The sequence below is a fragment of the Filobasidium floriforme genome (assembly GCF_021052385.1).
Source record: "Filobasidium floriforme strain CBS 6241 chromosome Unknown HD553scaffold_17, whole genome shotgun sequence".
In the NCBI taxonomy this organism is placed as follows: Eukaryota; Fungi; Basidiomycota; class Tremellomycetes; order Filobasidiales; family Filobasidiaceae; genus Filobasidium; species Filobasidium floriforme.
The window spans coordinates 621,482-635,770 of NW_025763638.1; the positions used below are offsets into that span (position 1 = coordinate 621,482).

The following is a 14,289-nucleotide window of genomic DNA, read 5'->3' on the forward strand; positions in this document are numbered from 1 at the left end:
TATATGCTCATGATTGTAACTTGGCCTTTCCGTATCGTGTATGGTGATGTGCAGTGGGAATGCATCTATTGAGCTCAGGCGCTCTGGTCTCCCCTGAAACCCCGGAAGCGTAATTGCTCTGGACTGTTAGGAACAAGATAAGATCTCACGAGATGTGCACTCCATATTACAACGTTCATTTCTAATTGACGTTCACTCTGATCCAATCGTCGCGACGAGTCCAGTACATACACTTCTTCGAGAGCCCAAGTCCAATGTTTCCCTCACGCCCACCGAGACTTTTCCCACTGAGGATCTAATAAGATTCCGATGCGAGCACGACGACAATAAGTGTACGCGGTCGTATAGTCGTGTTGAATTACACCACTTACCTTGCAGGAACGCGCAGAGCACTTTCGATCCAGTCTGCAGCAGAGGGTGTCCCGCAACGATCTCCAGGAACCGCTGCAACGCAGCTTGTCGCTTATCAATCAGGTCCTCGGAGAATCGGTTCGTAAAGACCTGTTTCAGTGCGATGGCAGGACAGCAGTTCTGTCAACGAACCATGGTAGGCGAGACTGAACCAATGCTAGCGAATCACCTTGCCCGGGAGAGTCGGGATGTTGACCCTCGTGCTTTCCCGTTCTAGAATGTCCCTGAATGCTTCGAAATCGCTATAGCGACGCCTGACCACGGAGACCTCCAGCTTGAATGCGGGTATATTGGTCTGTCCGAAGGGAACGTTACAGCTTTGTCTGTGCAGTCAGGAGACTAGCGAACATGCTGTCGCTCACCCTCGTCATGATCTCGTAATCGGTATACATCTTCCTTCCGACTCCTGGAGAACATGGAGCCATGGCATCAGCAGCGGCAAGATAGGCGATATGAAAAACTTTGTCTCACCATGCGTTTGCGGGTTCCTGACCTCGATCTCCAGGAACGATTCAGGCGGAGCGTACATCTCGTCGAACTGTATGGCAATATTCAAGTGACATTTACAATGAGTCCGACGATATCCAACCTTTGGCTGATGGAGATGACTCACAGTTTGAGGTTTGGTGTAAGCCTTTCCAAAGTCCGAGAATGTTCGAGCGAACGGCGAATGGTGGACCTCGACTGTTGAACAAAGGACGTCAGTATTGCTCGAGGCGGGTAAGTGGCTAGAAGCACGCTTACTGGGAGGGGAGCCAGGTCCGGGCACATAGTACTCTGTCATAACAACGTAAGACCAGTGGCGGAGAAACGTTAGCTAGGATATACCGATCAAGCGACTTGATGTATGTCAGCTTACCTCCACGAGCTACTTGTTGCTGTTGCACGAGGTGAGACGATTGCCTCTGAGCAGGATTTGGTCGTTGCGCTTGTGCAGGAGAAGGCTGCTGCTGTTGATAACGCTGTTGAGGAGGTTGTTGTTGGGACTGTTGCTGTTGTGGCTGCGGAGATCGCTGTTCGTAGGGATTGGGCTGTGCGTATCCCCGAGGCGTCTGATCATAAGGCTGAGCTGCCTGGCCACGGACGGGAGAGGGGTATCCTCTCGCAGCGTCTTGTCCGTACGGATCGTAAGCTGCTACAGCAGGGTTCTTAGAGAGACCTGGCTGCTGAGGTTCTTGACCGAACGGCTGCTGTTGATAGCTGTCACGAGACTGATTGTCGTTACTGCTGTAATCATTCCAACCTGGTTGCGCGGCATGCGTGGGTGTCGATGCCCATGGTGACGGTTGAAAGGGCGAGTTGGCAGAGTTTGAAGATCCACCGGCAGAGTACATCTTGTATACAACGAGAACCGAGACAGTAGTGGTGATGATTCGATAGCTCGACGACCTTTGTTGCTTGCTGATGACGGGAATGAACTCTGATTGATGACGACGACCTACCCCGCCGGTCTGAGGGTTGATTTATGCGTTTTCACATGCTATGCATGCCGTCATCGGTCGGTATGCGTTATCAATGTTGCTGGCTAATGCGGGGAAGGTGATTTCGCTACAAATTGGTAAACTCGATTTCGGACGCCTGACGAGCTAAACGAGTCTTTCATTTTCACAGATCACATCTTGCATGTACCCTCTAAGGACTGCCGTGATGCCGAACCCGATTCGACGGGTTTCGAAAGTCGCCGTGACTTCCCACCTAGCCATATCACAAATCATTCGCAATCGTTTGCCAGTCACGTGATAACGCGTCTGCTGTGATCGCCGTATCCCAATTTACCTGTGTCACAGCGATACCGACCTCCGATAACTTGAAAGTCAGCAGCAATCATTGAGTGAGTGTACCTACTCAGCGAAGGTGTAGCGCGATAGGTCGTATTGTCTGATTCGGTTGGAGGTGAGAACCTTGTCAACTCATATAAAGTGGCACGGCTTTCGCAATCACGGTTCACCTCGAGTCTACGCTCCCAGAGGACAAGAAGTAGAACATGCGTCAACAATTCAACAAACAACATCGAAAGTGTAAACAAACGAACCATCTAACTTACTACCCTATCTTATCGACACCGCCTTGCCCGTCATCACATACACCTTTTGATTTCGTTACTTTGAGATAACTTGTAGAGTTCCAAGTGCTTTGATCATGCCCTACAATCCTGCGCTATTGCGCACCCCGCCGCCATTGGATGATACGGGTATTCGCGAAACACCTCGACCCGTCAAGGCCAGGATCACCGAGTTGGAGAAACAGAACAACATCCTGCTCAACCAGAAGCATGCTCTCGAGGTGAGTCGCTAACAGTGGTATAGGGCATGAAAAATTCCGTGCTGAAGATCGCTTCTACACGCAGCGGAAACAACAATCCGAGCTTTCCAAGCTGCAAAGCGAGATCCAGGCTCTGACATCTTCAACCTCGTCCTCGACTGCCGCCGCTCAACAAGCTCAGGCCGACATCAACAAGCTCCAAAAGCTTTGCGATCGATATGCTTCAGAACTCAAAGAGACGAAAGAGGCGTTGTCTGCGGCTCAGGCGGAAGTGCTGAAGGGCAAGACTTTCGGGGAAGGGATGTTCCGGGAGAAGATGAGGATCGTGGAAAATGAGAAGGCTGAGATGCAGTCCGAGGTGAGCCCGATGCGGTGGATCCGAGCGATGGAGAGAGCATGGACTGAAAGACCAGCGTTGTGGGTAGTTCAACCTCAAGGTCCAGTTGACCGAACAACGAACGGCCCTGAAGTTGGCCAAGCTGGAAACTCAGCTGATCGATACGGAGCGGAAGGTCCTGCAAGCCGATCAGGAGAAGTGTACGTTCAGATATGATTCCTCGATGATGCAAACCGGATTATCGATATGCTGACCGCGCTTCACTACTGTCAGTGCAACTGAAGAATCGGCTGTCAAAAGCTTCTGCTGATGCCGCTGACCTCAAGGACGAGATCGCGCACACTGCCAGTCTCGTGAGTTGCCAAGGCGTTTTTTTTTGTGTCTCGAAGCAGTTTTCTGACGAAAGTCGCATCATCCTAGTCAAAGGAAGTTGAGAAACTGCGGGAATCCCTCAGGAAAGCCGACGTCCGTTGCGAGTCTGCCGAAGGAGCTCTTGAAACCCTTAAGGAAGCCCGGTCGGCCAGCGATTCTGGCGCACAGGTCAAGCTCGCCGAACTCCAAGCGTCCATCTCTGAGCTGAAAGAAGAAGCTTCCGAAGCTCAACGACAGGCGACCTCAGACAAGAAGACGATCGCCAAGCTCGAACGTAACGTCAAATCTCTACAAGAACGCGAGACCCAGCTAGAAAAGGAGGTAGAGGAGCTCTCTTCCGAAGAAAAGGCCAAGGGAGGGGAGACCGACAAGCAGGTCAAGGCGATGAGACTCGAGCTGAAGGGCGTCAAGGGCGACTTGAAGAGCAAGGAAGAAGAGGTCAAGGAGCTCGAAGATGAGATGGAGCGGATCAGGAAGGAGTTCCGCGAAAAGGAGAAATCGACCAAGCGGGAGAACAGGGAGAACGTCGATCTCAAGGACAAGATCGCTAACCTCGAAGTGAGTCTATTCACGAAATGCGTAGGGACGTCTCGTCACATGCGTGCTGATCTATACCCCTGGACGGTCTGCTTATGTAGGAAGAAATCGACTCTCTCCGACGTAACAACGCTGCTTTGGTCGAGAAGGCCAAGAAGTACCGCAACGAGGCTCGAGCTGCTTCTTCCGCTCAACCTAAGGAGACGGAGAAGCCTGCTTCTCCAGAACCCGTCAAGAAGAAGGTAACTCGGCCGGTACCGGAAATCACGGTTACAAACGAAAGCGAAGAGGAGGCGCAGGCAGAGGTCGCCAAGGCTCCTAAGCGAGCTGTCAGTCAAAGCTCACGGGTGACGGATCCTTTGACCTTGTTGCTGATTTTCTAATCTCACTTCTGTAGGCCCGGGAGGCGGCCGTGACGAAGAAACCTAGCAAGGTAAGATTTGAAACGATTGCAAGCCCTTTCACGTCAATCATGCTGATTCGGAACAACGCCGCTATACAACAGTCCAGGTACACTGTGGCTTCGGATGATGACGAGGAGGAAGAAGAGGAAGTCTACGTTCCGAAACCAAGGGTGAGTAACGAACCCCGTAATGGTTCCAATAGCACGCTTACCGGATCGACCTTCTCACAGGCCGGACGGGCTGGTCGTGCGGCTTCCAAGACCACTTCCCTGGCAGAGGAGTCGGGACCAGAGCGAGACGACGCTCCCGTAAAGAAGGCTGCCAGAGCTTCGCCAGTCGAGTCGATCACCAAACCGGTCTCGCTCGCTCCGAAACCGAAGTCCCGACCAGCGCCCGGCTTTGGCAAGTCGCGCCTAGAGCCCACTATAATGGAGGAGGACGAAAACGACGAGAATGAACCGGAGGAACGGGATAGCGGGAAACGCAAGAGTAAAGACGTTCTGGCCCCGGTCGAAGTCGAAAAGAAGAAGAAGCGGAAGATCGGTGCGGTCGCTCCGCTTGCACCTGCTTTCGACTTTAACGGCTTCCTAGTGAGTCTGCCTTACGATGTCGTTGGGTTTCATACGGTCTTTCTGATATACCTTCCATTCCACGACAGACCGGAGCCAGTTCGGGTAACTCGTTGATCCCGTCAATATTATCGCCCATGAAGCCTACGAGTTCTAGTCTACCACGTAACTCGCTCAGCATGAGTCGAAGTTTCGGCAGTAGCATCTCGAGCTCCAGGAAGATGTTCGGGGCAGGTAGTGGGAGAATATGATACGAGAGGGCAGTGATGTGTATTTGTACGTATAGCCAGTTGTATGCCTGGCGGCAGTTTCGCCTTTATAATCCGTTTTACAAGTGTGAACGCCTCTCCATCCAACCCCTTGCGAATCATTCTTCCGAACCGGCATCCTCCTTTACTTCGCCTTCTTTCGCCTTCTTGCTCATCTTCAATAGGTCGGGTGGGAACAGCAGGCTCTTGACCTTGTTGTTCCAGTGGTTCTCTAACTAGAGTCATCGAGATAAGGTTTCAGCCAACATGAACTCTCGTCACGATACTGCTCGCCGAGTATGACATACCTGCTTCACCGTCAACTGAGGAAAGTGGTTCTTCTGAAGATCCGTCCAATTGTAATGCAGCTTAATCTCGGAGATGCTGAGGACGTGGCTGATCATGGTCTTGTCCATCTCCTCTGTCCAAGTGATCTTCGAAGACGCAGCAGCACCCGCACGCTGCTTCTTGGGCGACTCTTTTCCGTAAGGCTCGTTCTTGACTGGGGATGATGAACCGGGAGCTTTGGGCATGATGTTTCTTGATTTCTGCACATGGTTCGAGGAAGCAGGATGTGAGAGACGGGTCGCGGGTCGCTTGCACAAGGAGATTTATCTGCTTACCGGCACAAGTACGGATTTTGTGTACGGTTTGGCTGGGTAATATCCAGATATGATAGTAGGGTGTAGACTGCGATGAACTCGACTCAGAGGTCTTTTGGGTAAAAAGTAATATAGCTTCTCAGCTTTCCCAATCGCGAAGCCAAAGGACCCCTTCTCGGGTGGATCTACCCGATTTCCCTTTTTGTTCTTGTTCTTGTTCTCTTTTGTTTCGTCATGATGCCTCGAGCTCTTCACTTGAATCGGATCACAAGATCACAAGACGAGCAGAGATGACTAGAAGGTCTAGGCCAAAGTGGGCGATGGGCGACGAAACTGGGAACGCAGTATTCAGATAGAATTACTCGACGAGAAAGGAAGCTCAATGGTTCTCATTTTACAACATGATCGTAACGTCTCTTCAGTTCACCATACATATGTCTCGTCGATCTTCGACCTCTACTCGTCTCCTTCGGGTTCACCTTTCGCACTTCCCGCTTTCCCACCCTTCGCGTCCTTGTTCATCTTGAGAACTTCGGGAGGGAACATGGTATTCTTGAGCTTGTTATCCCAACGGCTCCTCAACTGATGGAAGGTTGCAAATTCGGAAAGAGGCAGACTTCAACGATCGTGATACTCGAGTACTCTGACCGCCGTAGTTCCCACTCACCTGCACTACGGTAAGGTGCGGGAATTTTTCCTTTTGCAACTCTGGCCAGTTGAAGCGGAGGTTGATATCCGAATGCTTCAAGATGTGAATCATGACGTCCTTGTCCATTTCAGGCGTCCAGGTGACGCCCTTGGCGCTCTTGCCACCTTTCTTAGCAGGAGATGCCTTTTCGTTTCCGGAAGTGGCGCCTTCGTCGGGGTCGCTCTTGACGGCCGATTGCTTTTTGGGAGACGTCTTTTCGTAAGGTTCGGCCTTGGCTTTGGTGGGAGAAGAGGGTAGTTTTGGCATCGTACGAAGCTAACACATACGACCCGGTCAGTACGTAACACGACCTGACTGATAACCGAGCGTATGACGACTCACGCGAGGCTCGGATCGGTAGTCGTTGTTGTTGTAGAGATCACGTGACTCGCGTAACGATTTTCACCCCTACTACATCAGTCGACGTGTTTTGATTCTATATTACTAGTAGTATCTTGACACCTGTTTTTACTAGTGATTTGCTAGTAACAACAGGTGAGCCTATACTTTGTACAATACGAATGAGAAACGCATAGTGATTTGCTAGTAACAACAGGTTATGAGCCCAGACGGTGCTGTCGTTACGTCGAAACGGTAGAATTTCCTCTTCCGGTCGATTGTGGCGAACTCCGTAGCCTAGCAAAGACCTCCTGGCGATTCGCCAGTTTAATCCCGACTATATACGATACCGACGACACATATTACTTCCCTACGACTATAACGAATCAGCCCTACGCTGGATCAGGCCGAAGACGAACGGCTGATCGTATACGAAACCGACAACGCGTTCTTAGACCAGATCGAAAGACGCTTACGACACACACAAACCCCTTCCTTTATCAACATATAAACACCTCCACTCCCACATCGACAACTTCATCCGGATAGACAAACCTTCCGCATACTTCACACCATGTCCGATAGCGAGGACGATGCGAAGCCCCGCATGACCGTTCTCGGCGTCGGGGGTCTGAACTATGTCGATTGGGAAGAAAGCTTAACGGACACGCTGGCGATGAAGGGGCTGACGGCCTACGTTGAACGAGGGGTAGATGGATACATGAGGAAGCAGAGACCTGGGCCGGCTGATCCTGCAGGCCAGGAAAGGTACGATATCAAGAAGGGCAAAGCACTTGCCATCATCAGACGCTCGATCGGGGACAACCGCGCCACCATTCGCGGGATCACAGACCCTGCCAAAGCGATCGCCCTTCTCAAAGAGTACTTCTCCCAAGCCACGGCCTACGATAAGGTCACCCTTCAGAATCTTTGGACGACCACCGTCCCGGTCGGAGACGACTTCCCCGGATACATGGCCGAGATGGGCCGCATCAAATCCGACCTTGTCGCTCTCAATCAGGCCTACACGGACGAAATGATGGTCGGACAGATGCTACTTAAGCTGAAGGAGTATCCGATGGGCCATCCCTACCATACCGTTGCTCTCCAGATGGACTACAAAGCCCATGACGATCCAAACGGTCTTACCTTGCCCTACTTTACCCGCTTCATCACCAAAGCCACCCACGAGATGGTTCAATCGGAGCGGGAGATCTCGGCGGAGGAGAAGGCCTTCATGGCTCAGGCGAAGAAGTTCGGATATCAGAAGATGGAGAAAGGAGAAAGGATCGAGCAACGAAAGATGGAGGGAAGGAGTACGGATCAACGTGCCTACGATCGTATCGGAAACAGATCTGACGGATGTCGCTTCTGCAGAAACCCGGACCATCGCATCCAGGACTGCACTCATCCCGACTTCGACTACAAAATCTGGCAAGCCCACAAAGAGAAGGTTCTTCGTGACAAACAAATGAAGGATCCGGGAAAGCCGATGAAAGATCCACAGAGATCGATGGTCGCGAATGTAGCTTCGTCTTCCGGTAGTGTTATTGAATCCTCCATTGACATCTACGAGAGTGATGAGGCGACAATCTCCGAGAGCCTCTATCATGCTGCCATCTCAACGAAAGGAACGATCATGGATTCGGGATGTTCCAGATGCATGTTCCGTGAGAAATCCTACTTCCTTCTATCGCCGAATTTACGACAACAACGTACCGAAATCAGGATCGGAAATGGTGATAGCATCTGGTCAACGCATGTTGGAGATCTATATCTGAAGGGAGAAGTACCCATGCGCTTGTCCAATTGCCTACTAGTACCCGACTTGAACGTAAACCTCATCTCGATATCACAACTAGATCAGGGAGGACACAACGTGACCTTTGGTGGCGGAAAAGCGGTTGTTAAGAAAGACAACAAGACGGCTCTTGTCGGGGTCCTCCGGGATAATCTCTATCACGTCAACATCGAGGTGGAAAGGTGTATCGAGACCGCGAACGTAGCGGCAACAACGATGGACTGGCATAAGCGACTCGGTCACTACGAGTCAAGGAAGATTTCTAAACTAGTCGGCAAGGTAGAAGGCCTACAACTGAAGGCCGGAACGTACGACAAGTGTGAATTGTGCACGCTAGGAAAGATGACAAGAGGGTCTTTCCCACCTTCCGAAACGAAGTCGAAAGCGCCCTTGGAACTGCTACATCTCGACCTGGCGGGTCCCTCGTCTGTCGAGTCTATTGGAGGAGGGAAGTACTTCCTCATCATAGTAGACGATTACTCTCGGCAGTACCACGTGGATGTACTCAAAGCGAAGTCAGACGCTTTCGATTACATCAAGCGCTACATCTTGGAAAACGAGACACAGCTCGGCGTAAGGGTCAAACGGATCCGGAGCGACAACGGCGGGGAGTTCATCAGCGCGAAGATGAAATCTTTCCTACAACCACGTGGGATCATTCACGAAACAACGACCGCATTCACGCCAGAACAGAACGGAGTGGCGGAACGAGCTGTTAGAACGATCAAGGAAGGGGCACGCACTTTGCTATTGCAAGCGAATCTAAAACCGCGATATTGGGCAGCGGCAGTCAAAGCTTTCGTCTACAGCCGTAACAAGACGATACTGTCAACCCGTTCTAAGACACCAGACGAGCTATACTACGGACGTAAGCCAAATGTGGACAACATCAGAGTATTCGGGTGTGTAGCATATGCCCATATCGAGAAGCATCAACGGGAGACATGGAAGCCGGTAGCTAAACGCTGCGTGTTCGTGGGGTATGGACAAACAGATGGGAAGAAGGCGTGGATCCTATACGATCCGTATGAAAGGAAAACCATCACTACAGTACATGCGTCATTCAGGGAAGATCTCGTCTGGAACGACACTCCACAATTTGACAGCCGTTTCGACATCATCGAGAAAACGATATCGGTGGACGATATTGCCGGTGAAAGGGAAGAATTCGGGGTTCCCCGTCAAAATCAACCTGAAGATCCCCGAAACGAACCGCCTGGTCCTGGTGATGATCCACCTGATATGCCGGAACAGGAACCGGCACTACCTCCAGCTCCTCCGGCTCCAGCCCCTCCGAGGCAACGAGCACCTCCTGCTCCACCTGAACGACGGATACTTCCGGAAAGAAACCGGCGACCGCCTGCCCGTTACGGAAACTATATGGCTGTAGAAACAGAGACCACACACGGTCCTTCACTGGAAGAAATACTCGAAGAAGCGTACGTCGTCGGAACCTCCGAACAAAACGCATCGGATCCCAGATTCAGGGAAGCGAAGCTGGAGGAACTCGAATCGATGAAGAAGCATGGTGTGTGGGAACTCGTTCCACTACCTCCAAACCGAAAACCTATCTCGGCTAGGTGGGTTTGCACCATGAAAGAGAAAGCCGATGGAACGGTGAAAGAGAAGGCCCGACTGGTCGTGAGGGGTTTTACCCAGGTCGAGGGCGTTGACTATACCGAAATCTTTGCCCCGGTGGTACGAATGGAGTCCTTAAGATTAATCATTGCCATTGCAACGGTATTCGATTTGGAACTGGCTCAGGCTGATGTGAAGACAGCCTTTCTCTACGGGACCCTCGAAGAAGAAGTCTACATGACACAACCACCAGGATTCGAAGTTGAAGATCGCAATCTCGTATGCCGACTGAAGAAGTCACTCTATGGGTTACATCAAAGCCCCCGCAACTTCTACCGACATATTCGCAAGGTGCTGAGTAACATCCATCTCAAACCTTTAATATCCGACCAGAGCATCTTCTACTCGCGGGACGACACCGGCTATACTATTCTAGCGCTATACGTTGATGACGCTCTGTTAGCGGCATCATCTCCGGACCGTATGAACGAGGTTAAGACATACCTCTTCGACAACTTTGAGATGACGTGGACCGATGATCCAAAGGTTCTACTAGGGATCGAGATCACCCGCGACAGAGAAGCAGGGAAGATATCCCTGAGCCAATCGAAGTTCGTGAAGTCGATATTGAACGAGTTCGACATGACGGATGCGACACCCACCAAACTACCTATGGTGGACGTGCTACCTTCCTTTACGACGGATAAACCTCAGCCTGATCGCCAATACCCCTTTCTACGACTGATCGGCAAACTCAACTACTTGGCTCGGGGAACACGTCCTGACTTGTCGTTCGCAGTATCCCACTTGGCGTCGTTCTGTGCGACATACCAAGAAAAACACTGGTTGGCAGGTCTACGATTACTTCAATATTTGGTAGGGACTCCATCCACCTCAATCACCTATTCCAAGGAGTTCGGAAGCTCTATCACAGGCTACAGCGACGCCGATTACGGATCTGACACAGGAAACCGCCGGTCAGTAGGCGCCTACGTGTTCCTCATGGCAGGGGCTGCTATTACATGGCAGAGCAAGAAGCAATCTACGGTCTCCTTCTCAAGTACTGAGTCGGAATATATCGCTCTCGGCGCGGCTGGACGTGAGGCCGTATGGTTGACCCACGTTCTTGACGAACTTCAAATCCCGCGCCGAACCGACGCGATCACGATCTACGAAGACAATCAGGCGGCGATTGCGTTGTCTAGAAACCCAATACAACATTCACGCACAAAGCATATCGATATATGTCATCATGCCATACGGGACTACGTGGACTCGGGGATCCTAGAGATCACATACCTGAATACTTCGGATATGCTCGCCGACGCACTCACCAAGCCCCTCAATGGACGAAAACTACGGGAGCTGAGTATCGGTATGGGTCTCGCGTTTCACGGGATCTACGACGACGCGGCGCAATCAACGACCGATCAATCGCTCCAACTCGATCGACGCACCACCAACGTCGCAGTTGTTCTAGACGACGAAGACGACGACTAGCACAAAGGGAAGTGTAGAGATCACGTGACTCGCGTAACGATTTTCACCCCTACTACATCAGTCGACGTGTTTTGATTCTATATTACTAGTAGTATCTTGACACCTGTTTTTACTAGTGATTTGCTAGTAACAACAGGTGAGCCTATACTTTGTACAATACGAATGAGAAACGCATAGTGATTTGCTAGTAACAACAGTTGTTACGATGAGTGGGCTGGAGAATGGAATGCAATGATACCCTTGGTAAGAAGGGAATTCGATGATGGGTTTCCCATTCTCGCACCGGTCGCGCCTCTATATAGCTTCTTGCCAACTCCCCCCCGGAAATGACGATCACGGGACCAAAGGATGATGAGATACAGAGGAGAGATTGAGAACAAGAAGATCCACTTGCATTTTGTATCATTTGGCTGCTCAACCGAGCTTTCCGTCCCATACGAGTACAGCTTCGGGCCAAATCGAACAAAAGGATGGTTTCGGCGAGTATCGTGTCGCAGCCAGATATTGAGGAAAGTCTCGAGCTTTGTGTTTACAGAATCGCTTGACAGCATACGGATCCCTAGCAACATCGTTGACAGACCAAACCAGTATCCCGCAGCCCTATGAGCAAGATCATTCCTCTGCCTTGGCCGCCTTCCCCCCTTCCTTCGCTTGCTTGCTCATCTTCATCACCTCGGGCGGAAAGAGAGCGTTCTTAATCTTATAATCCCAGCGACCTTTGAGCTGTATCGAGACAAGATCGGGACGATGATAATTAGTCACCGGTACAAGATGATACGTAAGAAAATCGAAACTAAATCGCGGACTCGCCTGCTTTGGGGTGAACTGCGGCAAGCCACTTTTCGCGAGATCGGGCCAGTTGTAGCGAAGGTTGATGTCGGAGATGCTGAGTACGTGGTTCATGATCTGCCTATCGATCTCGTCGGTAAAGATCGCGCCTCCCTTTCCGCCGCCCGCTTTGCCGGACTTCGTGGGTGATTGAGGAGGGTAGGGTTCCGATTTGACGGGAGAAGAGGAAGACCCGGCAGGAGCTTTAGGCATGTTCGTGAAGATACTATGATAGAGGATAAACGATCGTGCGCATCTCAGCCAGCAGAGCACGACCATTGGCTTACTTGGTGGTCTGACAGTATTAAGTCGTGGTCTGGTCAGGTTGAATATGATATGGCAATCGAGCATGAGATGAAGAAGTCGGACAAGGGAATCCTGTATCAGACCAGCTTATATCTTCTGCCGGAGTCCGGCAAGACATGCCAAAGCGTCATACGCCCGTCAGCCGATCGATTCGACGAGCCAAATGAAGGCTATCTGCTCGATGATCATCTCGGTGAAACAGAAAGAAAGTCCTATGATCTACGTAGAAGCGACGAACCGATCGATCGGAGCGACAAGGCGAATCAACAAGAGATCCAAGAGAAAGAAGAGGGTCAGGTGGCTTTGCGCGCGTATCCACCGATCGACAAGGTTTGGAAGAAACAAACAGACGCGCGGGAGCAAAACAGGAGGGTTTGACCTTGTCCGTACCCTTGTTCCTGGAGAAGCATACAGAGTCTATCGTATGCATCGGGAAGTCAGTACAAGATAGAGACTCGTAATAAAATCCCTTCCAGGTGACGAGCTATAGAACGTTCGACCTAGACAACGGGCCAATAATTTCGTCTTCAGCGCTACGTGAAACGACAAAGATCACAGTGTGAGTGGCAAGGTCGTTGTTCGAATGAAACTTCTTGCTCATTCCACTTCGTCGCCAGTAGAACGCCATGCCGAAAGTCCCCTTCTCCACCGCATCTCCCACCAAGGCCGAACCCTACCCAAAGGGCTCACCGAGCAAGCAGAAAGCATCCCCTACGACCAAGGACGACCTTCCCGAAAAGTCCTCTCCCTCGAAGAAAGGGATCACTTGGACGGACGACATGGATAAGAAACTCATGATCCATGTGTTAAGTCGGTCGGAAATCACCCTTCGATACGATTGGGCGGACGCTGTTAAGAACGAGTTTCCTGACTTGTCGGTGAAACAGGTAAGCAGCATTTGGCAATGTTGGGATATCGTGGTCAGAAGGCGATGCTAAGCCTCAACGTTGGTCATGATGTTCTCTACCGATCATCACATCATAGCTTGAGAATCGATGGAATAAGAAGCTCAAGAATGCGTTATTCCCCCCGGAAGTCATCAAGCTCAACAAAGCGGCCAAGGTGGCCGCGTTTAAACCAGGGAACGCGAAAGCCGAGGCTGAAGCTGCCGATTAAGATTCGAATTATGGGATTCGAAGGGTCAGGACAATAGGCGGAGTGGACTGAACAAGCTTGCGACCATATCATTATTTATTGTTGTATTCGAGAATTTCCTCATGAGCACGAGCGATGTTTTTTTTCTGCTTTTGATCCGGGAACATTGGTCTTGGTCGATCTCGTTCTGCTCTTGCTGCGGATCAGGTAGCGCTGGATTCCGCTGTTCGAAAAAGGTGCGAACGCAGTAGAAGCTGATACTCGAGGAGAAAGATGAGGAAGGTGGGAAACTTGATATTCGGATCAAATGGGGGAGCAGTTTATTTTATGTTGTGGTTGGGAGGAAACAAGTGAGTCAATGCATTTTCGCTGAACGCCCGATTGTTGAAATCCTCACCAGAGCTTCCTTTGC

At 51.0% G+C, this 14,289-nt stretch overlaps 5 protein-coding genes across 5 annotated transcripts; 2 read left to right on the forward strand and 3 right to left on the reverse strand.

The window, feature by feature from the left end:
• Positions 1–55: 55 nt before the first annotated feature.
• On the reverse strand, positions 56–1,803 carry HD553DRAFT_315245 (Phox homologous domain-containing protein). The gene is made up of 8 exons (XM_046180465.1): positions 1,271–1,803; positions 1,156–1,188; positions 1,025–1,095; positions 883–949; positions 774–817; positions 581–706; positions 372–501; positions 56–295 (listed from the first exon to the last, which is right to left on the reverse strand). The coding sequence occupies exons 1-8, from the start codon at positions 1,743–1,745 to the stop codon at positions 264–266; spliced, it is 978 nt and encodes a 325-aa protein (XP_046035031.1). The 5' UTR covers positions 1,746–1,803; the 3' UTR covers positions 56–263.
• Positions 1,804–2,437: 634 nt separating this feature from the next.
• Positions 2,438–5,232, forward strand: HD553DRAFT_315249 (uncharacterized protein). The gene is made up of 10 exons (XM_046180466.1): positions 2,438–2,694; positions 2,759–3,031; positions 3,099–3,210; positions 3,284–3,363; positions 3,431–3,940; positions 4,021–4,248; positions 4,317–4,352; positions 4,425–4,493; positions 4,554–4,913; positions 4,982–5,232. The coding sequence occupies exons 1-10, from the start codon at positions 2,551–2,553 to the stop codon at positions 5,141–5,143; spliced, it is 1,974 nt and encodes a 657-aa protein (XP_046035032.1). The 5' UTR covers positions 2,438–2,550; the 3' UTR covers positions 5,144–5,232.
• Positions 5,233–6,072, reverse strand: HD553DRAFT_315250 (uncharacterized protein). The gene is made up of 4 exons (XM_046180467.1): positions 5,946–6,072; positions 5,764–5,859; positions 5,449–5,688; positions 5,233–5,376 (listed from the first exon to the last, which is right to left on the reverse strand). Exons 1-4 carry the CDS (start codon positions 5,976–5,978, stop codon positions 5,260–5,262), a joined length of 486 nt encoding a protein of 161 aa, XP_046035033.1. The 5' UTR covers positions 5,979–6,072; the 3' UTR covers positions 5,233–5,259.
• A 6,188-nt stretch (positions 6,073–12,260) lies between these two features.
• Positions 12,261–12,689, reverse strand: HD553DRAFT_344014 (uncharacterized protein; the record flags this gene model as incomplete). Its single annotated transcript, XM_046182935.1, has 1 exon — positions 12,261–12,689. One exon carries the CDS (start codon positions 12,687–12,689, stop codon positions 12,261–12,263), a length of 429 nt encoding a protein of 142 aa, XP_046035034.1.
• A 719-nt stretch (positions 12,690–13,408) lies between these two features.
• Positions 13,409–13,898, forward strand: HD553DRAFT_344015 (uncharacterized protein; the record flags this gene model as incomplete). The annotated part of the gene is made up of 2 exons (XM_046182936.1): positions 13,409–13,669; positions 13,767–13,898. The coding sequence occupies 2 exons, from the start codon at positions 13,409–13,411 to the stop codon at positions 13,896–13,898; spliced, it is 393 nt and encodes a 130-aa protein (XP_046035035.1).
• Positions 13,899–14,289: the final 391 nt, after the last annotated feature.